At 38.2% G+C, this 25,911-nt stretch overlaps 3 protein-coding genes and 1 pseudogene across 3 annotated transcripts; 1 reads left to right on the top strand and 3 right to left on the bottom strand.

The window, feature by feature from the left end:
• The first annotated feature begins 685 nt into the window (after positions 1 to 685).
• LOC137738954 (ketol-acid reductoisomerase, chloroplastic) lies at positions 686 to 6,038 on the top strand. The gene is made up of 10 exons (XM_068478423.2): positions 686 to 1,084; positions 1,461 to 1,553; positions 2,554 to 2,619; positions 2,765 to 2,905; positions 3,546 to 3,773; positions 3,867 to 3,984; positions 4,084 to 4,223; positions 4,322 to 4,489; positions 4,628 to 4,783; positions 5,439 to 6,038. Exons 1-10 carry the CDS (start codon positions 794 to 796, stop codon positions 5,802 to 5,804), a joined length of 1,767 nt encoding a protein of 588 aa, XP_068334524.2. The 5' UTR covers positions 686 to 793; the 3' UTR covers positions 5,805 to 6,038.
• A 709-nt stretch (positions 6,039 to 6,747) lies between these two features.
• Positions 6,748 to 8,001, bottom strand: LOC137741160 (senescence-specific cysteine protease SAG39-like). The gene is made up of 2 exons (XM_088699712.1): positions 7,542 to 8,001; positions 6,748 to 7,441 (listed from the first exon to the last, which is right to left on the bottom strand). The coding sequence occupies exons 1-2, from the start codon at positions 7,981 to 7,983 to the stop codon at positions 6,849 to 6,851; spliced, it is 1,035 nt and encodes a 344-aa protein (XP_088555838.1). The 5' UTR covers positions 7,984 to 8,001; the 3' UTR covers positions 6,748 to 6,848.
• A 5,458-nt stretch (positions 8,002 to 13,459) lies between these two features.
• LOC137741147 (senescence-specific cysteine protease SAG39-like) lies at positions 13,460 to 14,591 on the bottom strand. Its single transcript, XM_068480949.2, has 2 exons — positions 14,153 to 14,591; positions 13,460 to 14,052 (listed from the first exon to the last, which is right to left on the bottom strand). The coding sequence occupies exons 1-2, from the start codon at positions 14,589 to 14,591 to the stop codon at positions 13,460 to 13,462; spliced, it is 1,032 nt and encodes a 343-aa protein (XP_068337050.1).
• A 5,568-nt stretch (positions 14,592 to 20,159) lies between these two features.
• On the bottom strand, positions 20,160 to 24,482 carry LOC137740702 (senescence-specific cysteine protease SAG39 pseudogene; annotated as a pseudogene).
• Between the last annotated feature and the right edge of the window lie 1,429 nt (positions 24,483 to 25,911).

Here is a 25,911-nt window from a genome sequence, read left to right as displayed (position 1 = left end):
ATCTTGTTTGATTTTGGAGAATGTGTCAATCAGAGAAATAAACCAACATATGAGATTGAGATAAGATAATCAAATCCAATGGTTGTTATGAAATGAAATCTTATTTTGTCTGATTTCATAGAAACAAACTAACAAATGAGATTGAGATAAGAGAGCCTACAACAGTGCATAAGTTATGAAGTCTAACTTTGTTAGAATTTGAATTTTTTTAGGTTAAAATGTTTATAAATTAAAATTTAAGATAACACGCTCAAAAATCGAGTTAAGAAAAGTTAAGACAAAACTAAATTTACCATAATCAAATTACTATATAAATAAAATTTATGGCCCCATATAGAGCCTGAAAAATGTATAGTCCTTCATTGGGAGATATTTTTTTTAGAGCTCCAAAGATTTCTCAAAGCTCTAAATTGAGCTATATCCACTATTTTTCTAGCCCTATATAAAGCTCCTCGTTAGGGAGGCTATGAGGAAGGCAAATGGGAAACCAGCTGGCATATCCTCCTTCCCAAAAAAGACAAGACCAATACGCTTTACCACAGTGGTAGAAATGTGTTGAGCTCTTGCATAATAACGTGAGTTCAAAATCCGTCGAAGTATCTAACAAAATCTATCTTGACACAAAAAAAAAAAGAAAAAAAAAGAGAAGTAAAAAAGAAAAAGAAAAAACGCTTTAAGCATTCGGCGCACGTTAGCCACATCCCACCAGAGCAACCTTGACCATAAAAAGGGGCTTAAACGCCAAAACTCACACCCTCTGATTCTCTCTGCGCGCTCTTGCTCTGTGTTATCAATGGCGGCGGCTACTTCCTCTTTCTCTCCTGCCCTCTGCCCTGCTCCCCAATCATCGTCAACATCCAAAACCCATGTGGCTCCCTCCAGTTTAGGGTTTTCATCCGCCATCTCCAAGTCTATCAACCCTCTCAGAGCGAAAGCTACCCGCGGCGGTAATAATGTCTCCGGCACTGGCTCAGCTCTCGGAGCTTGCATGGTGTCAATGCCGTCCATTAAGTCCCCTCCTTCTCTCGATTTCGAGACCTCTGTTTTCACCAAAGAGAAGATCAACCTCGCTGGTCACGACGAGGTCTCTCTCTTACTATCTGTCTATTTGTACAAACGCATTCCGATATTGCTCAGTTAATTTACTAATTGAGTTTATGGGTTTTGCTTGGATTTCGATAAATGGGTTTGGGGATAGAGAATGGGAAGCTCTTTGTACTTATCATTAACTAACAAACAATAGAAAGGTAGGAAATGGAAAGCTAAACAAGGCAGTTAGGTTAGAGGAATGGAAAATGATGGAAAAGTGTTGAGCTGTTCTCCGTGTATGCAAATACATGTACATTTTATCTATTTCTTGATATTATATGCATTTATGCATATTACTGATAATGATTGAGAAATGATTTCCATTTGGAGTTTCTTATTGGTGTGTGTGTTGGGTTTGATGCCAACTGCAGTATATTGTGAGAGGAGGAAGGGATCTGTTCCATTTATTGCCCGATGCTTTCAAGGGTATTAAGCAAATTGGTGTTATTGGTTGGGGTTCTCAGGTGAATGAACTTCTCTCATATCTTTTATCTATTTGTTAAATGGTTGTATTTATTGAACATAATGATTAGTATCTGTGTCTGCATTGTTTCTTAGATTTTCGCATCATTTATGTATCCGTACGGTTCCTTGTGGTACCGTTTGGTACGTGGGACGGGACGGAACAGAGTGGGACAAGGCGTTCCGTCCCACGTTTGGTGCGCCTAAAACGGATGGAACGAGTTGTTCCACGGAACGAGTTTTGGGTGAATTTTCGTTCCGCCTCACCCCCAGGAACAACTTGTTCCACATCCGTGGAACACAAAATTATAACCTCTCCGTCTCCTTCTTCTTCCTCCTTGTTTCCATCCGAGGGCATCTTTGCTCCCGCTCCGTTCCGTCCTGTCCCGTCCCGTCCCATTCCCTTCCGTCCCATCCTGTTTGCATACCAAACGATACCTGTGAAAACGAAACCAGAAGCACCTGCTTTAAATAATTGGAGATTATCTGTCCTTTTAAACGAGTTGCAGAAAGAAATGCATGACTTATGGGTGTTGATTTCTTTTCTGTTTTCTTTTTTCTCTATGTCAATAGGTTACTTATGGTAATCTGGTATGAGTAAATTTATTTGCTTCAGGATCCTATATTACTAACAAACTGAATCCGAATATGTGTATAAGCTGAGTGTTGTCTCTTCTCAATTTCTCATGGAGCACCATAATTAGGCCGGACGGTTGGAATAATTTGTGAGTTGCACATGGGTTGTTTGACAGACTGACAGTAAGGTACATGAGGTTTTGTTGTAACATTCTACTGCAGAGCATGTGAGAATGTAGAAGTCTAGCTTGCGGACTATGCTCTAACATTGCTTCTTTCAAATAACCTTCTCTTTGGGAACAAGAGAGGGGATGTCTACATATCATAATTCTTTTCCATGCATTTTTCACTGTTGTAAAATGTGAATGTATTTTTCTGTCTCAGTCACTATATGTTATTTGGGTCTTTAACCTATCTTCACCTTAGGGACCTGCTCAAGCTCAGAATCTAAGAGATTCTTTAGTTGAAGCAAAGTCTGACATTGTTGTCAAGGTAAATACTTTCCTGTTTACACTCAAAAATGCATTTCATACGAAAAAAAAAAAAAAAAAATTTAGTTACCGACTTATGTTTTCAGTGTGTTGCGGTTATCTTTTTCTTATACATACATATTATATAACCTGCCGTGACTTTACAGATTGGGCTCAGGAAGGGTTCCCGTTCTTGTGCTGAAGCTCGTGCAGCTGGTTTCACTGAGGAGAATGGGACTTTGGGTGATATATACGAAACAGTTTCAGGCAGTGATCTCGTGTTGCTTCTAATTTCTGATTCTGCGCAGGTCTGTTGATTGCACTTTTGGAAATTTTATTCCTTCTAATATTGGCTGTAACTTGTAGTTGCACAGGTGCTTCTGTTCTGTTCTGCTAAAATAATTTTTGGTCTGCTAATCCATTTATCATTTTAAACCATCTTTATCTTTTTGGCCCTGGGCACTGACTTGTCGTACTTACTAATAAGTCACTTAGGAAAATAGGTTAAGAAAGACTGAAGTACTGATAATGCGATTACACGGTTATATTTTTTTTTTTTTTTCTTTGATGTAATATTGCGGACTGTATCTGCTGAAAGGTGTTGAGATGGTGTTGATAATCAAGTGTTTTTAAGTTCTCTACCATGTGAGTACTTAACATGTCATTTGTTAGCATTAAACCAGAGTGGTATTAGGCTCAGTATGTAGTTGTCATCTCATGGATATCTTCATAATTATGCATGATTTTGTTTGCTGGTTAGAAATTATTTGATGCCGTGCTAATGGAAGTAGAGTTTGCTTGGTGAAGTTTTACTTTGTTGAGAATCAGGTCATATTACAGAAGTAATCTCTAATGGAATGAAGTCATGGGTGTGTGGGTGAACGAGCCTGTTTTCTGGGTACCCTTAAAAGTATCTTTCTGAAAGGGTTGAACTGTCTCATGTTGCAGGCCGATAATTATGAGAAGGTATTTTCACACATGAAACCAAATAGTATACTTGGTCTTTCCCATGGTTTCCTTCTAGGGCATTTGCAGTCAGTGGGACTTGACTTTCCCAAGAACATCAGTGTAATTGCTGTATGTCCCAAGGGAATGGGTCCATCTGTAAGGAGGCTTTATGTCCAAGGCAAAGAGATAAATGGTGCTGGAATTAATTCCAGTTTTGCAGTCCACCAGGTCAGCTCTCTCTCTCTCTCTCTCTCTCACTACATATTTTCTGGCCTTAATATAACTGATATCCTGGATACTAAATGTTCTGTGTTTGTACAGGATGTTGATGGTAGAGCCACAGATGTGGCCCTGGGCTGGTCAGTTGCCCTTGGTTCTCCTTTCACATTTGCCACTACACTAGAGCAGGAATACAAAAGTGACATCTTTGGCGAACGAGGTATGTTTTATTTGCTTCATCGTAACTTTCTCTCTTTTCTTTGCTTATGCTTTGAATCCAGTAAACTTGATATCTCATCTCTTCTTCTTTGCTTTGTAGGCATATTACTTGGTGCTGTTCATGGAATTGTGGAGTCACTATTTAGAAGGTACACCGAAAATGGAATGAGTGAGGATTTGGCTTATAAAAACACTGTTGAATGCATAACTGGAGTTGTGTCAAGGACCATCTCGACTAAGGTACTGCCCACGTATGGATTTCATTATTTGTAGTTTAGATCTGTGTGTTCCTGTGCACATCCGTGCTTGTATATCAATTTAATTATTTTTCCCAACAGGGCATGTTAGAGATTTACAACTCTTTGTCTGAAGATGGCAAAAAGGAATTTGAGGCTGCATATAGTGCCTCATTTTATCCATGCATGGACATCTTGTATGAATGCTATGAAGATGTTGCCAGTGGCAGCGAGATCCGCAGTGTTGTCTTGGCCGGTCGTCGCTTTTATGTATGTTCTCCATCTGTTTTCAATTGGTGAAATCCCTATTTTAATTACATGATTCTCAGTGTCATAGTACTTTGAATACTTTAAGTAAACAAATATTCATGTTATGCAAATTGATAATGAACATGCCTTTGTTTACAGGAGAAGGAGGGTCTGCCTGCATTCCCAATGGGTAAAATTGATCAGACCCGCATGTGGAAAGTCGGTGAGCGTGTCCGATCGACAAGGCCAGCTGGTGATCTAGGCCCATTGCATCCTTTCACTGCTGGTGTTTTTGTTGCCTTAATGATGGCGCAGGTATTAGCCTAACTCTTTAGAATGGGTGAGAACGTAACATTGCAAAAGAAGAGATTACCTTCCAACAAGCAATCGTTCTGAGTTGCTTACAAATGAATGATATTTTCCTTTTGTTCTGATCTCAAAGTTTAGTAGACTATAATGATACATGTTCTCATACTAACTTGCCAAAATTACTAGGGTTTCATTGATTACTTTATATTGACACCAGACTAAGTTAATAATAGCAAGTGTGTGCCTATAAAATATTAGAAAATTGGCAACAAAAGATTGGTATATGAAAATATTTTGATGGTTTTACTTTTTGTCACACTAAGATGCATATCAGCTCTCGACCATATAGTTAAGATTGTGGATTTCATAAAGGGTTATTATTCTGTCAATATATCTAGTCAAAATCATGAAACTTCTACTTCAAATATGTATTTTAAGTTATCATCTTTTAGAGGATCTGTGGTAGAAACGATGAACATTCATACTGAATGTTTCATAATGCAAATTGTAGGTTTCTTTCTATCAATTGAAACTTCAGTTCCTTGGAACATAAATGCTGGGAATTTATTTTATTTTTTCCTAATAAGAAATGAATGATTTTGTTAGTTAACTGGGGATAATTTCTTCTGCATGTGATTTTAACCGCTCTATGAATTTCCAGATCGAAGTCTTGAGGAAGAAAGGACATTCATATTCGGAGATCATTAATGAAAGTGTTATTGAGTCGGTGGATTCTTTGAATCCTTTTATGCATGCTCGGGGAGTTTCTTTCATGGTGGATAACTGTTCAACAACAGCTCGGTTGGGATCGAGGAAATGGGCTCCACGATTTGATTACATCCTTACTCAGCAGGCCTTAGTTTCTGTGGACAATGGTGCACCCATCAACGGAGACCTCATCAGCAACTTCATGTCAGATCCAGTGCATGGAGCCATCAAGTTATGCGCTGAACTGAGACCTACAGTTGACATTTCAGTGCCTGCTGATGCAGACTTTGTGCGACCAGAGTTGCGTCAGAGCAACTAAAACTCAAAGAACCTTCTGCCTGAGCTGGCCTACGAACTTCCATTTGGCTCCATATTTAAGGTGTGCTGTAGTTTTGCCTAGTTTAATCTGTTTTTACTTTACATGTTTACTTCAGCACATTGCAAGTTGTGTTTAACGCTGAATGTTGTATTATGATTTTGCGGGAGTAACAAGTAGCTATACTATTAATAATGTTTGCATTTTTGAGTCCATGTTACTGCGCATGGTGGTTCATTCAAAGGTCTGGTGATTGGTTTATGGATGTAAGTTTCAAAGGGAAAAGAAAGGGCACACACTTATGCATGCCCCTTGAAGCAATGTCTCTGCTTCTGCAATTGTGAAATTGGTGGTTCGTTTGAGTATACAATCTGATACACAATAATATGACTTAAATGGTATGGGACATTGCCACAGTGTCATCCTACCCAACAAAATAAAAGACGCGTGTAAGTTTGTTCACATGTCCTTATTTCATTGGTACGGAACTCTACGTGGCTGTATATCCTGTGCCATGTAAGTTCTCCATCATCACTGATCTCATAACCAATAGTGGAATCACAATGATCGATGGCCAGTCCACATACCCCTTGAAAGACGCCACTTTTATAGGACATGAAATCTTCTCCTCCGGCATCAATGCAATGGATACAAGTTGAGTAGCAATAGCCTTGGGAAGGGCCTTGTCATTGCTTCCCGGCAGGTCTTCATGGCCATAGCCAGTTAGTTATATTGATGCGTAAGGGGCATGGCTGTTGCAAGTATGGTCAACACCGGTGTTGTAATTTGCCTCAGAGCTAATCTCATGATTTTGATTGATGAGATTCTTGGAAGCAGCTGAGATTCAGGATCTGGTAAGGGAAATGAATTGAAAAGAGCATGCACTCCATATATTTAGTTCAAATAGACGAAACTGAAGAGGATTTTCACAAGCTGGCAAGCTACTTTTTCTTACAGCCACAATATCGTATAATATTCATACAAATTGATCCATATCATACAGCCTACAACGCATATTATATAGTTAATTGTTGATGGTAAAATTATCTAAGCTGTGGGGTAAGAGGCAGCCATAGCAATGCCACAAAGTCCTTCCGCTGCAGCAACATCTCTCTGCATTCTTATGTACCCAGCTTCACCCCATTCTGCACCCCATGAGTTCTTCACTAGCCAATACTTAGTCCCATCCTCACTCACGCCATAACCAACAGCGGTAACACCATGGTCAAGGCTTGTTCCACAGGTTCCGCTAAAGACACCGCTTGAATAGAACTGGAAGTCGGAACCACTAGCATCAATGGCAACAGAAACAGGTTGATGAGCTGCTGCGGCAAGAAGGTCCTTTTCACTGTTTGCAGGGACATCTTCAAAGCCAGTTATCTTGGCTGCATGGCTGGCTTCCTTCTTGGCGTTACATGTACCATCAACGCCTTCGTAGGGGTAATTAGCTTCTGTGCTAATCCCGTGATTTTTTTGGATGAACTGGAAGGCATCGTCCATCAAGCCGCCCTCACATCCTTGGTCTTCACCAGCAGTGTCACAATCAACGAGCTCTTGCTCAGACAAAGAGATCAATGTCCCGGTTGTAAGCTGTGTAATTCCTTCCGTGGCGGCCACCGCTGAAAAAGCCCAGCAACATCCTGTATTTTGATATTGGAATTAAAAGTGGTTAGAATAAGTATCAAATAAAACCAGTTAATATAAATAAATAAAAAATAAGCTAGACGTCTATATAACTACCGCATTGGCCTTGGTCCTTGACGGGGGTTACTGCTCCTTTCTTTCTCCAATCCATTGTTGCTGGTAATGATGCAGTCACATTTTCATATTTGAAAGAAGAAGTCTTCGTGGAGCACTCGTGTCCCTTGAATCCATTTCTTGAGGCTTTGAACTCTTCATTTGTAAGGTCTGCAAATTGATTGACACTTAATCTGTAAGGTTTGTTGGCATCCTTATTAGTAGATTCTATAAACGCCACATTTTCCTTGAATATCTTGAAACGAGTCTCCTTCTCATTAACTTCGTTATATACACGACCATAACGAGTCAACCATTGCTCGTATCTCCCATATATCGATGCATCTTGTAGAGTGCGAGAAGTGGCTCCGGATGACCAGGCCCCCAGCATGAGGATCAAGCTCAAGCACGTATATTTCCACGGCTGCAGGTTAATGAACCCCATGTTAGCTGGCTAGCTAGTGTACTGGAATGAAGCAGCAAAGTTTTGATTAAGTCAATGATATGAGCAGGTAATACTGAAATGGTAGACTGCTTGGGTTTATATACTACTCCATCCAGGTACTACATAATGGCCTCTCGAGCTATCGCCGTGCCCCAAAAATTGATCTGCAATATACGTACGTGCCCTGGAATTTATGTTGATACGGACCTGTAAGATTAATATGTTAAATCTTTAATATAATTTGGGTTTGATGCTTGATGAGTCAATATTATACTATATATTTTACTCTATTCTTGGTTATAGTTTATTGATTATTTTAGTAGAATTTTGATACTTTGTTATGTTTTTTCAATGTAGAATATTCGACTTCCTCTGAGAGCAACTCCAGCGTTGGAGCCCTCCCCCCTGGCAATACACTATTCAATCCACCTAATGAACAGTAACTGCCCTTAATGAACAGTAAGTAGCCCTGGCAATAGAATTTGCATCTCCACCGTTATACTTCAATAGCCCTGGCAATAGGTAATAAAATATTAGTATTTTTTTTATTTATAAAATAATACAAAATAATTTTAATTGTAATATCGGATAAGATTTTTAATCGTTCTCGTTGCGCCACGTGTCATTATCCGAAGTATTATTAAATAATACAAAATAATACAAAATAATACAATTATTGGTGATAGATTTCTGATAAGATTATTAACCAATCACGTCGCGCCACGTGTCATAATCTGTTCACAATCTTTGAGGATAGATTTCCATCAGATTTTTAACGAATGACGGCATGCCATGTGTCATAATCTGTTCACAATCTTTGAGGATAGATTTCCATCAGATTTGTAACGAATGACGGCATGCCACGTGGCATTATGCACAACCTAATCCTTTCTGAATCCTCTATATAATCCACCATCCATCCTCACAAATCTCACACCAAAATTCTCAAGATCTCTATCATTATTCATAGTTTCTGCTTCCTTATTCACAAAAATCTGTATCATTATTCATAGTTTCTGTTTCTTTATTTCAATGTCTTCTTCTTCTTCCTCAAGGATGATGTGGGAATTCAATCAGGAAGAGGAAGAATTGTTTAACGAATCAGAAGCAATGTTCAATCACCAGGGGGTAAGAAATGAGAGGGAAGAGGATGAGGAGCGTCAAATGAGAGATGACGAAGTAAGAAAGGGCAGAGCCTCACATTCCCGTCGAGTCATTCAAGCTGCGGCTCAGATCTGCAGGCCCAGCCATTCCGGAAACCTTGATAGAAGCAGGCAACGACGAGGTATGCAACTCTTGGATGATTATTTTGTTCCTAATAGTGCATTCCCTGATACGTACTTTAGACGTCGTTTTAGAATGAAACGACATTTGTTCAACAAAATCATGATTGCTATTTGCAACCATGATTCTTATATTGTGCAAAAAAAAAGATGCTTTTGGTGCTATGGGTCTACTGCCTGAGCAAAAAATTACTGCCGCCTTACGGATACTTGCATATGGAGCATCTGCAGACCAAGTGGATGAGATAATGAGGATGGGGAAATCAACCATTCTTGAGTCCCTGATGAGGTTTTGCGGAGCAATCGAATCTATCTACACCGCTGAGTACCTCCACAAACCTACACACATGAACTTGGAGCAGCTGTTGAAGAAAGCGGAGATGCGTGGCTTTCCTGGGATGATTGGAAGCATTGATTGTATGCACTGGACGTGGAAAAACTGTCCAAGTGCATGGCAAGGCGCTTACGGGGACAGAAAAGGAGCAAAAAGTATCATTCTGGAGGCGGTGGCATCTTTTGATACATGGATTTGGCACGCCTTTTTCGGGGTCCCGGGAGCTCAAAATGACATCAACGTCCTTGCCCAATCCCCAGTGTTCAACGATGTCCTGCAAGGAAAGGCACCAAAAGTTATGTATGAGGTCAACGGACGTATGTACGACGGGCCATACTACCTAGCTGACGACATCTACCCGCGCTGGTCAACATTTGTCAAAACAGTGCCACGTCCGCGGAGTGCAAAGGAAAAACACTTTGCAAGCTGTCAAGAGGGGTGCAGGAAGGATGTGGAGCGTTGTTTCGGTATCCTCCAAGCTCGTTGGGCGATCATCAAGGGTGCTGCCAGATTGTTTGATGTAGAGGCGCTTCGATCCATCATGATGACGTGCATCATTCTTCACAACATGATTGTGGAAGATGAGTACGATTATGAAGCTGTTGATGAATATGAGCCAGACCCGATGAACAATTCAAGAACACGTATATATTGTGCTCATGACGCCACCGATGAGCCCGTGCAACATGAACCATTACAAAGGGATGAACGTTACAATGAAAGGCTCATTCAACGATATAGACGTCTATATAACTACCGCATTGGCCTTGGTCCTTGACGGGGGTTACTGCTCATTTCTTTCTCCAATCCATAGTTGCTGGTAATGATGCAGTCACATTTTCATATTTGAAAGAAGAAGTCTTCGTGGAGCACTCGTGTCCCTTGAATCCATTTCTTGAGGCTTTGAACTCTTCATTTGTAAGGTCTGCAAATTGATTGACACTTAATCTGTAAGGTTTGATGGCATCCTTATTAGAAGATTCTATAAACGCCACATTTTCCTTGAATATCTTGAAACGAGTTTCCTTCTCATTAACGTCGTTATATACACGACCATAACGAGTCAACCATTGCTCGTATCTCCCATATATCGATGCATCTTGTAGAGTGCGAGAAGTGGCTCCGGATGACCAGGCCCCCAGCATGAGGATCAAGCTCAAGCACGTATATTTCCATGGCTGCAGGTTAATGAACCCCGTGTTAGCTGGCTAGCTAGTGTACTGGAATGAAGCAACAAAGTTTTGATTAAGTAAATGATATGAGCAGGTAATACTGAAACGGTAGATTGCTTGGGTTTATATACTACTCCATCCAGGTACTACATAATGGCCTCTCGAGCTATCGCCGTGCCCCAAAAATTGATCTGCAATATACGTACGTGCCCTGGAATTTATGTTGATACGGACCTGTAAGATTAATATGTTAATCTTTAATATAATTTGGGTTTGATGCTTGATGTGTCCATATTATACTATATATTTCACTATATTCTTGGTTAAAGTTTATTGGTTATTTTAGTAGAATTTTGATACTTTGTTATGTTTTTTCAATGTAGAATATTCGACTTCCTCTTAAGCAAAAAGTGATCAAATGGATGAATTTTGGAATGATTCCAATTGGAGGATGTTCATGAGTCTTTCGACATGATTGTGTCAAAATTCCAGATTGACGTTTCTGGATATTTTGGAGGTCAAGTCATTGTAGTTTATGTCAATGATATGAACCTCATCGGGACTCCCCCAGAGCTTGAGGAAATTACTGCACACTTGAAATTGGAATTTGAGATAAAGGATCTTGGGAAAACTCGATAGTGTCTCAGCCTGGAGATCAAGCATTGTCCGGATGGAATCCTAGTACATCAATCGAACTACACCCAAAAGGTGTTGCGATATTTTAATGAGGATAAAGCAAAGCCTTCAAGTACACCCATGGTCGTTCGGACTCTAGATGCTAAACGAGATCCCTTTCGTCCAAAGGAGGACGAGGAAGAGATTTTGGAACCCGAAGTTCCTTACCTAAGTGCAATTGTGGCTTTATTGTACTTGGCTCAATGCACTAGACCCGACATCTCCTTTGTTGTTAATCTTTTGGCAAGATACAACAATGTGCCCACACGTAGGCATTGGAATGGTGTTAAAGACATTTTTCGCTACCTTAAGGGTATGATGGATTTGGGCTTGTTCTATACTCGCGAATCTTCGAGTGTTGCCTCCCCTTATAGTCCTTAGATTGATTCTCGCCTTGTTGGTTACGCAGATGCTGGATATTTGTCTGACCCACATAGGGCACATTCTCAAACGGGCTATGTCTTTATCGTTGGAGACACCGCTATATCTTGGAGGTCTACCAAGCATACGCTAGTTGCGACTTCGTCGAACCATGTTGAGATTCTCGCCCTGCATGAAGCATTGCATGAATGCTTTTGGTTGAGAGAAGTTATGGAACATATTTGAAGCACTAGTGGTCTTACATCAGTCGTTGACCTTCCTATGATGATCTTTGAAAACAATGCAGCATGTATCGAGCAGTTAAAGAAAGGATACATCAAGGGAGACAACACCAAGCTCATAGAGCTGAAGTTCTTTTACTCACACCAGCAACAACAGCAGCATTAGAACATTGAATTCAAGCAAATCCATTCCCAGGACAACTTGACCGATCTCTTCACCAAGTCATTACCCAAGTCTACTTTTCAAAAGCTCGTCCAAGAATCGTTATGCATAAATTATCTGAGTTGAATCACTTGTAGTTCTCTTATTTAGAAGTTATGTCTAACTTAGGGGGAGTATCTAGAAGCATACTTACTTGATCTTAATGTACTCTTTTTCCTATGATTAAGAGCATTTTTCCGATTGGGTTTTTGCTACCTAATGAGGTTTTAATGAGGCATCCATCCTGGGATGATCATACTTCGTTGAGTTAACTACTTTCGTCCTGTTTGATGCTTGTTTTAGACATTATGCATACTTCTCACTTTTCACTTTAGTCTATGGATTTTCTCCATACCATTGGGTTTTACCATAGCGAGGCTTTGTAAGTTTTACTACAAATGCATACTTTCTTAAATTTGAGACTTGCGTTCACCCGTTGTGCTGATGACTTCATCAACTATTCTACCTTATCTAATGAAAGATCTGATGCGATATAAAGGGAATAGTCGACAGTGCTCGAAGTCAGGCCATTGCGAATAACAAATTGAAGCGATAAAATCATAGCAAGGAATCCTAACTAGGTAGCTATTCTATCATGTACGTAAACAAAGAATTGATAACACAATTCAGTGATGTTACGGTCATTAAAAAATTACTCCATAATGGCAAGATTGTTGTAAAACGGAAAAGCTTGTGATGAAATAAAAATGATTTGATTAGAGCATCCACAATAGACTCTACAAAGTACAAATGTGGAGAGCCAAAATTGTGACTTCACAAAAATTGGTGGATTTATCTTGTGGATTGGTATTCATCTTTAACACACTGCATTCTAAGTTCAAACTCTCTCCGTCCTTATAATTTAGACGAATTTGAATGCCCTAGTGTACGGTTGCCCAAAATCCGTCTTGAATATTGCTATTGCTGGGATTCTTTAAATGATAAGAATAAACCGTCACACTGATCGGACCGGAATGATTTTATTAGCTGTTAACAGTTTATTAAAAAGCATGCATGGACAGCTGTTTACCATTTTGATAGGAAATTCTACGCTTTTACGATATAAAGTTCAATAGAATGGCTAGTTCTTACAGCCAAAATACATAGATCATACAAGTATTTGACACATTGGAGTTTCTTAGATCTCATGGTACCAACAACGCATAAATATAGTAGGCATATTGATTTATTGTTGATGGTAAAATTAACTAAGCTGTGGGGTAAGAGGCAGCCATAGCAATGCCACAAAGTCCTTCCGCCGCAGCAACATCTCTCTGCATTCTTATGTACCCAGCTTCACCCCATTCTGCACCCCATGAGTTCTTCACTAGCCAATACTTGGTCCCATCCTCGCTCACGCCATAACCAACAGTGGTAACACCATGGTCAAGGCTTGTTCCACAGGTCCCGGTAAAGACACCACTTGAATAGAACTGGAAGTCAGAACCACTAGCATCAATGGCAACAGAAACAGGTTGGTGAGCTACTGCGGTAAGAAGGGCCTTTTCACTGTTTGCAGGGACATCTTCAAAGCCAGTTATCTTGGCTGCACGGCTGGCTTCCTTCTTGGCGTTACATGTACCATCAACACCGTCGTAAGGGTAATTAGCTTCTGTGCTAATCCCGCGATTTTGTTGGATGAACTGGAAGGCATCATCCATCAAGCCGCCCTCACATCCTTGGTCTTCACCAGCGGTGTCACAATCAACGAGCTCTTGCTCAGACAAAGAGATCAATTTCCCAGTTGTAAGCTGTGTAATTCCTTCCGTGGCGGCCACTGCTGAAAAAGCCCAACAGCACCCTGTATTTTGATATTGGATCTAAAAGTAGTTAGAACAAGTATCAAACAAAACCATTTAATATGAATAAATAAAAAATAAGCTAGACGTTTATATAACTACCGCATTGGCCTTGGTCCTTGATGGGGGTTACTGCTCCTTTCTTTCTCCAATCCATTGTTGCTGGTAATGATGCAGTCAAATTTTCATATTTGAAAGAAGTCTTCGTGGAGCACTCGTGTCCCTTGAATCCATTTCTTGAGGTTTTGAACTCTTCATTTGTAAGGTCTGCAAATTGATTGACACTTAATCTGTAAGGTTTGTTGGCATCCTTATTAGAAGATTCTATAAACGCCACATTTTCCTTGAATATCTTGAAACGAGTCTCCTTCTCATTAACGTCGTTATATACGCGACCATAACGAGTCAACCATTGCTCGTATCTCCCGTACATCCATGCATCTTGTAGAGTGCGAGAAGTGGCTCCGGATGACCAGGCCCCCAGCATGAGTATCAAGCTCAAGCACATATATTTCCACGGCAGCAGGTTAATGAACCCCATGCTAGCTAGCTAGCTAGTGTACTGGAATGAAGCAGCTAAGTTTTGTTTAAGTAAATGATATGAGCAGGTAATACTGAAATGGTACGCTGCTTGGATTTATATACTAGTCCATCCAGGTACTACATAATGGCTCTCGATGGAGCTATCGCCGTGCACCAAAAATTGATTTGCAATATACGTATACGTGCCCTAGAATTTATGTTGATATGGACCTGTAAGATTATATGTTAACTTTAATATAATTTGGGTTTGACGCTAAACCTTTATCTTTTCGTGCGGTAATGGGTCCTTAAGTAAACAACGAGGGATAATACTAATACAATTAATTATGTCTCATAATTCAGAAGGCGTTCATTACGGTTTTGTAATCTTCGAAGTTTCAAAATTTCTGATGTATGGAAAACCCTAGCATAGATTATTTTATTGCTCAATTGGTTCGTGCATTGTTTCGAATTAATTTTTTACTCACTTGTAAAAAAATTTAAAAATCATGAAATTTTTTCGAAATGGTAATACTTATTAAATTTTGGTTGAAAACTGTATTGATTTATTTTGCTTAAACCAATATTTTGCTTGGTCATCAATTCTGATTATGATGATAATTGTCTTTTAAGACAAAATTGGAAAGTGGCATTAGTTTACTAATTGATCATTTTGGCCCCTATTATATAATTGAATAACCATGTTTTCTTTTTTCAAGAACTCTATTGTTCAATGTCAATAATGACATACTTTTGTATCTGATTTAATCTTTTGAGAATCATTGAATATCCAACAAAACAGTTATTTAATACTGTTCTAAGGGATTATTTTGAAAAAAAAAAAATCAGAATTCTAATTTATATGGTGAATACTTTTGTCCCAATGGGAATTTCAGGAAATCACTCACCAATTATAAATTAGTATTATAGCAAATCATAAAGTACTTCTAACATATTTTCATTTGGCCAAAGCTATTGAAGCTATATGTATTTTGTGTATTTTATGTTTTGGCTAGCTATGCACGTATTTTCTTTCCATGATTAGTTTCTGCCCAAATGTGTAACAATCACGCAATTTGGAGTTGGTTCGATCCTCCATAACTCGACTACTTCCATGATGAATCTTGCAGAATCGAGAATGAGTAGGTAAATTTGCCAATCTTTTGCCTTAATTTTCTCTAAGTTCTAAATTGGATTAATGTCACATCTCAGCCCGGGATGTGGTGGGGGCCCGGCCAGCACAACTCGACTCGGAGTCCTAGTGGACATTCTGGTCAGGGTGTGTCAATTAAAATTATTGTTGAAAAATTGATGTTATTGAGATATCTAAGTGTTTATTTTAATCGACTTTGTTTTAGAATTAAAACATAAATTTTGAGTTTGGATTCTCTTATTAGGTTTCATTTTAATTTATGACCTAATCTTTGACACATATGTGAGTCTTCTCTCATACACTAAAATAAAATAAAATTTGTAGTCATTACATAAGTTTTTGTTTATGGAACTTTTTAATTCTAACCTACTTAAAAAAAAAAAAAAATTATGTATTTGATCTTTATTGATTCAACTAGCCTATATTTTGTTATATGAAAACCACTTTCTCTAGTGTTTAAACTTGCAATTTTGAGTGTTTGCCCAAGTGGGAGATATAATGTATTATGGGCTTCACACTCATCAATTTTGCATACTTTTAATGGTCATGATTTTGGTAGATAAAACGTACATCATCATACTTGTTTATATTTTATTTGTTATATATGCAACTAATCTTGCAAGAAATTCAAGAAGGGTTAATGAGTATATTCCGCTCAAAAATGTTTTGCTTATTAATTCTTGTTTGTTGTTCAAGAAATTGGACTTGTGATTTATATGTTATTGATGGATAATTAACCTGCTCAAAAGTGTTTTCTTATTCAGTCCAACTATAAATCAGTGAACAGTTAAACATGGAATTGACAAGATTGTATATACTTCATCTGCTCAAAAGTGTTGAAACTATATATGTTTGCCCTTGTATTTTATGTTTTAGCTGTGAAAACCTAATATAATAAAATTATGTCCAAAAATGATTATGGAATTATATGTTTTTGTTGCAATCAAAAAAACGTTCCGTTGAAGTTTTCTGTTTCTGTCAAATTTTAGATGAATAAAACTGACCATATGATTTTGTATATGTTTTTAGCCACTCACTTCCTCGCAATATCTGACATAGAGATATAGTCAGAAAATTTAGTAGTTGATGTTGAATTCTCAATACTTTTAAATCCTTGATTAATGCTTGATCAGTGGGAGCTTTTAAGAGGTATGTGTGACACACCCCGACCAAAATCAAGGCGTACTGGCCATCACATGAGGGTGACGTAGCCACGTACACAATGTGGAAGCAAAAATAATAATAAAAATGCGAATAAATAAAAACCAACTACTAGCAATCTAGCTAAGAAAAGGTGCTAGTGCGAGATTAAGTGTGAAATACACAACCAGAGCATAAGTAGCCTAAGTGCAGTCTAGCAGGACAAATACTAATTATACAACACCCAAAGGTGACCATGCAATGGTGATAATTTGTCAGAGCTGTTGTGGATTCCTCGCAAGCCATAAAAAAGCACTCCTAACTAGAACCTAGAGGCGCGCAAAACAGAAAGTGTGAGTGGCCAAAAACAAAGCTTTTCAAAATCATTTCATTTCTTGAAAGTTCTAATCCCTTGCCGTAAAACCTGTATAATTTCTCAGAAAATAGAATATATATATCTAAACCACAACTATGCTCAGAATAGAAAAATTCACCAATATGCCATGCCAAATATCTCAACATAAAAATATGTAAGCCATGTGATATAAATCAATGCAAATGATATGTCAGTTGGAGTCACCTAACGTGACTTGTACGATTGAATCTATAGCTCATCCATCTAGCTGGAGTCACCTAACGTGACCTGTACGACTCAAATCCACATCTCAACAAATATACCTGCACACGAGTTGGAACCACCTAAAGTGGTATGTACGACAGGACTGTGTATAAATAAATACGCTCAAGTGCTACGATCACGTGAAGACTGTGCGAATAATCACGGGTCACCTACGAGTCGGAACCACGTAAAGTGGTCTGTACGACAGGACTATGCACCTAACTTGGATCCAAGATGAGCGTATGGTGCAAGAGGTGAACATCACGTGAAGGATTGTGCCTTAACTCTGGGCGAAAGCACTAACACCGGGGTGCAGGTTTATGAGTTCTCAACACATCTCACATAATCATCAATTTACATAAACAATCTACAACTCACCTGGTACTTACCTAAGCGTCTCACATAATCATAAATTTACATAAACAATCTACAACTCACCTGGTACTTACCTGAGTGTCCACCGCGTCAAATCACAATATGCACATATTGTACAAATTTATAGTCTAAGCATAAATCAATAGGCATGGCATGTCAAATATAAATTCATTTAAATCGATTTTCTGGGAAAAATCACAAGTATATAGGTATATACGGAAAACCAAAAGCCCACTCACTGGTATGTGGAAGGGTCTCACCTATATGCAAAACAACTATATAAATGTTAATTTAAAGCACATAAACAAAACTAGCTAATAACTTCTCATACATTGCTTAAACAGGGTGTTTGAATATACCAATGTGATTTACTTAACACCACGAACATCCTCATATTTTTAGAAAAAAATTTCCGACCACCCACGCACCGACCATGAGCAGGCACGTACCTGGCACATGTACGGAAACCCTAACAGCGTTAGGGAATATTCCGTCCAAAAATAGAATATACTGTTATATATACCTGATGCCGTTAGTACATTCCATCAAAGTTGACGGAATATTCTCCTTCTCCTTCCTTGGTTTGCCGGAGTCCGGTGCTAGTCGCCGATACGTCGCCGGTTTCTGGAAAAACTTTAAAGCTTGATAACTTACTCAGTTCAACACCAAAATTCATAAAATTTGTACCAAAATGAAGTTCTCAATTAGGAGAACATGATCTTACCACTTTGGAGTTTGAAACAAACGAAATCTCGCTAGGGAAACCTTGAACACTCCGGCAACCACTACAACTCGATGAACTCGAGCTTCCCAACGTCCAAAACACTTCAAAATTCTTCTCCGAGCTTCATGAAGATGTTCTAAAGTTCCCTAAAAGCTTAAAACTCTCTGAAAACTTCACGATCATGTTTACATGAACGATGCACCAAATCAGGAATTCTGGTTTCAAAGGTTTCCGAGGGTTTCACGTCCAACCACCACCACCATTCGACTCCTAAGCCTGCAAAGAGTCCAAAAACACCATTCACGACTTGATCCACGATGTTTGAAAGGGTTTTGAGGGTTGTCCGTACAAGTTGTACAAAAATGGCAAGAAAATCCGAATGTGGAGGAGAGTGAGAGGGTCAACGGGATTGGATGTGTGTGTGTGAGTGTTCCAGATGGCAGCCAACCAAAAACAAATAAAACAAACCTAATTCTAAGTTCCTAATTGGTTCCAAAAATATTAGGGACTTAGCATATTGGTCCACAACCAAAACTTAAATCACACAACGCCATAAACGTTCAAGGTTACTTTAGTAATTTCACACCATCGATAAAAATATTTCAGGACGGGCTATCACAATGTGCGTTTATGAGATTTTTTTTTTACTCTTTTAATCGGTGGGAGTTTAAAATTGCTTTTGTATTATTGAATTGAAGTGTTAGTGGAAAATGGTTTAATAGTAAAATTTTATTCATAAATCTTGATAAGAGAGTAATTTTGTAACAGTATATTGTATTTGCATCTTCTCTTATTTTTATGTTTTAATTGACAGAAAATATGAGCCATGCTTGCATAAGGCTCAGTTCAGGAGTTGAATTTTGTTTATCAACCTATAACTTTTAAATTCTGTCAAATAACACAGTGCTTATGGTGTAGGTACTTGTAATCATAAAGTGCACATGTAGAAGAGATTACATATTGCATTTATGATTCAATATTCGAAGCTATAAGTGATAGGTCGTTAAAGGTTTAATTGCAGCTTTCAGGAACTTGTGATCACCTTAGTCTTAGCCTATGTAATATCATTCTTCTTGGACACTCAAGTGGAAGAATGTAAGATGTGAGTGTCAAGAAGAATGAGTTCTTGTTCTCGACAAACTGATAGCTCAGTGTATGAGTTATCATGTTGAGAAAATTCCGATCCTACTTGGCTAAGATTAAGAGTCCTAATAACATGCAATTATATTTAAGTAACCTATTATCAAGATTTGACAAGAGTTCAATACCTATGAGGACTATACCGAAACCCTAATCAGTTTGGAATATCCAAGGTATCAGTTAATATGCCTGATATCAAGGAGTATGGATATATATAGGGAGGTCCCTGCACTCACAATATTATCCTATCTCGTGCTAAAAACCCTATTTGATAGCAACGACTCTCGGCTGCTTGAGTGTAGAAGACTCCTTTTGAAACCCTAGCAGTCATGGCGTCTTCTTCCTCTGCTTTGAAAGATAAGTTTATTTCCCTTAATTGTTTGATTGGTTTATTGTAATGATTTATATTTTATCTATGATCCTAGTAACTTGTTTTTCAATTACCTCTTACACAAAGTCCTTCCGCCGCATCAACATCTCTCTGCATTCTTATGTACCCAGCTTCACCCCATTCTGCACCCCATGAGTTCTTCACTAGCCAATACTTAGTCCCATCCTCAGTCACGCCATAACCAACAGCGGTAACACAATGGTCAAGGCTCGTTCCACAGGTTCCCGTAAAGACACCACTTGAATAGAATTGGAAGTCGGAACCACTAGCATCAATGGCAACAGAAACAGGTTGATGAGCTACTGCGAAAAGAAGGGCCTTTTCAAAGCCAGTTATCTTGGCTGCACGACTGGCTTCCTTCTTGGCGTGACATATACCATCAACACCATCGTAGTGGTAATTGGCTTCTGTGCTAACCCGCGATTCTGTTGGATGAACTAGAAGGCATCGTCCATCAAGCCGCCCTCACATCCTTGGTCTTCACCAGCGGTGTTACAATCAACGAGCTCTTGCTCAGACAAAGACATCAATTTCCCAGTTGTAAGCTGTGTAATTCCTTCCGTGGCCGCCACTGCTGAAAAAGCCCAACAACATCCTGTATTTTCATATTGGAATTAAAAGTTAGAATAAGTATCAAACAAAAACATTTAACATAAATAAATAAAAAAATAAGCTAGACGTTTATATAAGTACCGCATTGGCCTAGGTCCTTGACGGGGGTTACTCCTTTCTTTCTCCAATCCATTGTTGCTGGTAATGATGCAGTCACATTTTCATATTTGAAAGAAGTTGTCTTCGTGGAGCACTGGTGTCCCTTGAATCCATTTCTTGATGCTTTGAACTCTTCATTTGTAAGGTCTGCAAATTGATTGACACTTAATTTGCAAGGTTTGTTTGCATCCTTATTAGAAGATTCTATAAATGCCACATTTTCCTTGAATATATTGAAATGAGTCTCCTTCTCATTAATTAATGTCGTTATATACACGACCATAATGAGCCAACCATTGCTCATATCTCCCGTACATCGATGCATCTTGTGGGGTGCGAGAAGTGGCTCCGGATGACCACGACCCCAGCATAAGGATCAAGCTCAAGCACACATATCTCCACGTCTGCAGGTTAATGACCCCATGTTAGCTAGCTAACTAGCTAGTGTACCGGAATGAAGCAGCTAAGTTTTGATTAAGTAAATGAAATGAGCAGGTAATACTGAAATGGTAAACTGCTAGGGAATTTATATACTAGTCCATCCAGGTCCTACATAATGGCCTATAAAGCTATATATCGCCGTGCCCCAACATTGGTCTGCAATGTACGTGCCCTAGAACTTATGTTGACATGGACCTGTAAGATTAATATGTTAATCTTTAATATAATTTGGGTTTGATGCTAAACCTTTATCTTTTTGTGCGGTAATGGGTCCTTAGTTAAACAACGAGGGATAATACTAATACACTTAATTATGTCTTATAATTCAGAAGGCGTTGGTTACGGTTTTGTAATCTTTGAAGTTCCAAAATTTCTGATGTATGGAAAACCCTAGCTTAGATTATTTTATTCCGCAATTGGTTCGTGCATTGTTGCTGATCAAATTCTGTATGGAAAAGAATATATAAGGGGCGCCACAACCGACTCCTCTAATACTTCAATTCACATTCCTCAGTTATATTTTGGTGTTGAAGTCACATTTGAAAGTTTGAGCGTGATAGTCTCACTTATTCTTCCATATTATAACATGTATGTGTTTGGCTAGAGTTTATACTTTTAATGGTTCATTTTAGATCTGATATTTGTGTCGTGTTTCTCGTGTTCATGTCATACCTGATAGCTTAACGGGTTGTGTCATGTAACATCCGTTAAAATAAACGAGTCATATGACCCAAACTAGAATCGACCCGTTAATATTATCAGGTAATATGACCCGACCCATTACCCGTTAAGAAAAATATATTTAAATCAATAAATAATGAAAATGAAAAACATAATTCGACCCAAAAAAATGTAAAACATAGTACTAAATTAGTATATACATATTTGTCTTTCAAGTTTAGATACCTCAGAATAAAAGCCTAATGAAAAAACATTTGTGCATATTACAAAATACAAATGTTCAAAGATATGCAAAATGAATAGAGTTGTGTTTCAAGGTTGAGGAACCTTGCATGTTTTTTACCATAAAATCCTTCAATTTTCATCAACCACCAAGGGAAATGGTATTGGAACTTTAGCTTAAAATATTGTCTTCAAGGTTATATTGACAATGTTTTCTCTAAGGTTTTCCATAATCCATAAATTATAGATCTAAATTTAACCGTTGATTATCATTTATATTTACGCTCCATTCTTTTCACCAATTTTTTTTTTTTTTTTTTGGATTTTCTTTTTTGAAAACATGATCTCTTAGAGGATGCATGAAGATGAATAGTTTGGATCATTGATATTACATTCAAAATTTTACCATTAGTGAAAATATAGCTCGGAGTTTATAAAGTCTCTAGAAACTATATAACATCAACCCATATTTTAGTTAACCATAAATATCAGAATGTCATATCAACGATTCAAACTGTTCATTTTTCTACATCCACTAACAGATCACTTTTCAAATAAGAAAATCTGAAAAATGAAATTCGGTGAGTAGAATAAAGTGTAAACGACAATGGACGGTTAAATTTAAATCTAAGTTTATGACTATGGTATCAAATTTCGGAGTTGACCCCTTCACGAAAGTTGTAAAGCTTGTCATTACGAGTGATTGTAAATTTTTTTTTACATTTTTCACACTTCTACAATAATTATTATTAATTTTATTAATTTTACACTCAAATAAAAAACACTATTTATGAGATTTTGAGGGTTTTAAAAATTTGAACGACCATGTAACCATCGTCTAAGCGTAGAAGGTGCAATCACGAGTGTTTATATATGCTTTCATATTTTTCAGACTTATACATTAATGATTATGAATTTTACTTATTTTGAACTCCATGGTTTTAAAATTTCAAACGACGATGTACACATCCCAAAGCATAGATGAAGCAATTACGAGCATTTGTCTTTTTTTTTTTCACATTTTTTTGCACTTAAAAATTAATTATTATAATTTTTTTAATATGTTTGTTATTTTAAATTACTTGATATTTTTATTGTTAATGTGTTTTATAATTTTTTAACACTCTTTTCCTATAGTATACTATAAAAATAAATAAATAAATAAAACTTAATTTTTAAACTTTATATCTATTGTTTTATAGTAAGTTTTTTTAGTAGTTTAAAAAAATTAAAATCATTAAAATAACTTTTTTCTTATCGTGTCAAAACAGTTACCCGCGTGTCACTCTCGTACACCTGTTAAGGACCCGTTATTAACAAGCTCTTATCGTGTGATCCGATAACGACCCGATTAGTTATCGTGTTTACTCGAAACGCATTATTTTTTTATCCTTTACATATCGTGTTAACGGGTCGTGTCAGAAATTGTCAAGTCTAGTTCATTTGATAAACAATTCGTTTTCATTTTTTATTTTCACATCTTTTTTAAATTGAAAACTAAAAGCATATTTGGCAACTACTTTAAATACTAAAAACCAAATAGCGAAAGCTACCCTTTTTTAAGTTTTAAAAATTCTGAAGTTTAGTTTATTGGTTTTTTTTAGTTTCTATTTTATGTTTTTGAAAGTATTTGGTAGACATACTTTAAAAGACTAAACACTTAAATGGTTACCAAATCGACAATTAATGTACATGACATATATACACCAAAAGCTCTTGGGGCATCAGGAAACACGTTCCTTAAAGAGAAATAAAAGCAGTACACTTAGTTTACAAATACTTGCATAACAACGAATCTTAACTATGGGGGTATTCTCCCCAGCGGCGACCGGGAAGAGACATTTTCGGAATGAATAAGAACAAGTGATACTTGTATAGTCCCTTGGTGAGAATGTTAGATGGGTAATCGACAGATGGTATATAATGAACTTGATGAGAACTCAATTGGATCCGCTCACAAACAAAATGATAATCAGACTTAATGTGTTTAGTGTGGGCATAGATGAACAAATTGGCAGTCACGTAAGTGTTGCTTAGGTTATCAGAATACATAATAATGACATAAACTAGGGAAAATCAAAGAAGACAAAACAGGGTCTAAGAACAAACACGAGCACGACATTTCTCGAACAAATGAAAATGATATAATTAGAGCATCTACAATAGACTCTACAAATGTGGAGACCAAAATTTGTTACTTCACAACATTTTACAGAATCATGTGGACACCGGATTCAATGGACTTACCTTAACTGTCATTGGCACAATCACACTCGACGTAACGAGCCCTCCAATTGTCTCCTTGCAGACCATCCTGATCGTTAAAGAAACATCTGCCCATAATGGAATATTGGGCCGACCTTGGCTAGTGAAAATTAGAGTTGTGACCTCGATCGAGTTTCAGAAAATCTGATTTTGCATCCCAAGAGGAGTAGTAGCAAAGATCAAGGGTGACCAGGCCATGTCTTGGTGATGCACTGTACAAGTTCTCAAGGAGTCGAAAAAGAACTCTTTCGCCTCAACGATAGCAGCTGAAGTGCAGAAAGACGATTCTACCTCCACCAAATAGCAATCACAGTAGATGGGTCAAGAAGATGGCGTCAAGGTTGACAATGCCATGGCAGATGAATCAGGATGAAAACCCGAGGAGGATGCAAAGTACATCATTTTTTACCCCCACTAGTCGAAAAAGACGGCTAGGATTGGTTCACGTCTAAGCCCGACGGAGAATGATGAACTCACAGTTTTCCTTAGGGAAAACCATGAAGTCTTCGCATGGTCACCCTCTGACATGCTTGGCATTGATCCAATGATAGCTTGCCATAAGCTGCACATCAACCCTGCTGCCAAACCTGTGATCCAGAAAAGGCGACATTTCGCATAGGAACAAGTAGCGACTATTGAGGTGGAGATCGACAAGCTACTAAAGGCCGAATTCATTATGGAAGTGGCACACTCAACATGGCTGGCCAACGTTATGCTAGTGATGAAAAAAGAGAATGGCAAATGGAAAGTATATGTGGATTACACCAACCTTAACAAGGCATGCCCTAAAGACAACTATCCAGTTTTCCAAATCGACCTGCTCGTTGACTCAACATCTAGGAAACAGCTACACGGTCATGCTCTTTGGCCTCAAGAACGCATGAGCTATTTACCCTCGACTCGTCAACATGATGTTCAAGAAGCGAATTGGAGTAACCATGGAAGTCTACGATGACGATATCATGGTGAAAGGCAACCAGCAGCCAGACCACATTGGCAATTGGCAGAGACTTTTGACATCTTTCGAGAGTACAAAATGAAGTTTAACCCAGCCAAGTGCACATTTGGAGTCCCCTCAGGCCGGTTCTTAGGGTATCTTATAACCCAGCGAGGAATAGAAGCTCATCCCAAGACTCTGAAAGAGATCCAAAGTCTGATTAGATGAGCAGCTGCACTCAATCATTTCCTCTTGCAATCCACCGACCAATGTGCCTTTCTTAAATGAGATCAAGAAGGTGTAGAAAGACAAATGGGACAACGAGTGTGAGAAAGCATTTCAGGGTCTAAAGCAGTACCTGACATCACCTCCACTACTATTTAAGCCGGAAGCAGAAGAGAACCTGTACATCTATCTGGCGGTATTAGAGGTAGCAATGAGCTCAGCCCTTATACGAGAAGAGTTGGGGGCCTAACTGCCTGGATTATACACATCCAACTCTGCTCGATGCGAAAACCAGAGACCAGAAGATTCAGCAGT

This window comes from Pyrus communis, chromosome 9 (assembly GCF_041283825.1).
Source record: "Pyrus communis isolate YQ-2024b chromosome 9, ASM4128382v1, whole genome shotgun sequence".
In the NCBI taxonomy this organism is placed as follows: Eukaryota; Viridiplantae; Streptophyta; class Magnoliopsida; order Rosales; family Rosaceae; genus Pyrus; species Pyrus communis.
Note: the sequence above shows the minus strand (reverse complement) of the source record. Positions and strands in the feature narration are given on the sequence as shown.

What these genes read in the sequence shown, in the direction of transcription:
- LOC137741160 (XM_088699712.1), bottom strand. Translation starts at nt 7,983, where the DNA reads ATGGGGTTCATTAACCTGCAGCCGTGGAAATATACGTGCTTGAGCTTG. An exon ending in CAAGGACCAAGGCCAATGCG is followed by an intron (nt 7,442 to 7,541) that starts GTAGTTATATAG and finishes ATCAAAATACAG; the next exon opens with GATGTTGCTGGGCTTTTTCA.
- LOC137738954 (XM_068478423.2), top strand. Translation starts at nt 794, where the DNA reads ATGGCGGCGGCTACTTCCTCTTTCTCTCCTGCCCTCTGCCCTGCTCCC. An exon ending in ACCTCGCTGGTCACGACGAG is followed by an intron (nt 1,085 to 1,460) that starts GTCTCTCTCTTA and finishes TGCCAACTGCAG; the next exon opens with TATATTGTGAGAGGAGGAAG. An exon ending in AGTCTGACATTGTTGTCAAG is followed by an intron (nt 2,620 to 2,764) that starts GTAAATACTTTC and finishes GTGACTTTACAG; the next exon opens with ATTGGGCTCAGGAAGGGTTC.
- LOC137741147 (XM_068480949.2), bottom strand. Translation starts at nt 14,591, where the DNA reads ATGGGGTTCATTAACCTGCTGCCGTGGAAATATATGTGCTTGAGCTTG. An exon ending in CAAGGACCAAGGCCAATGCG is followed by an intron (nt 14,053 to 14,152) that starts GTAGTTATATAA and finishes ATCAAAATACAG; the next exon opens with GGTGCTGTTGGGCTTTTTCA.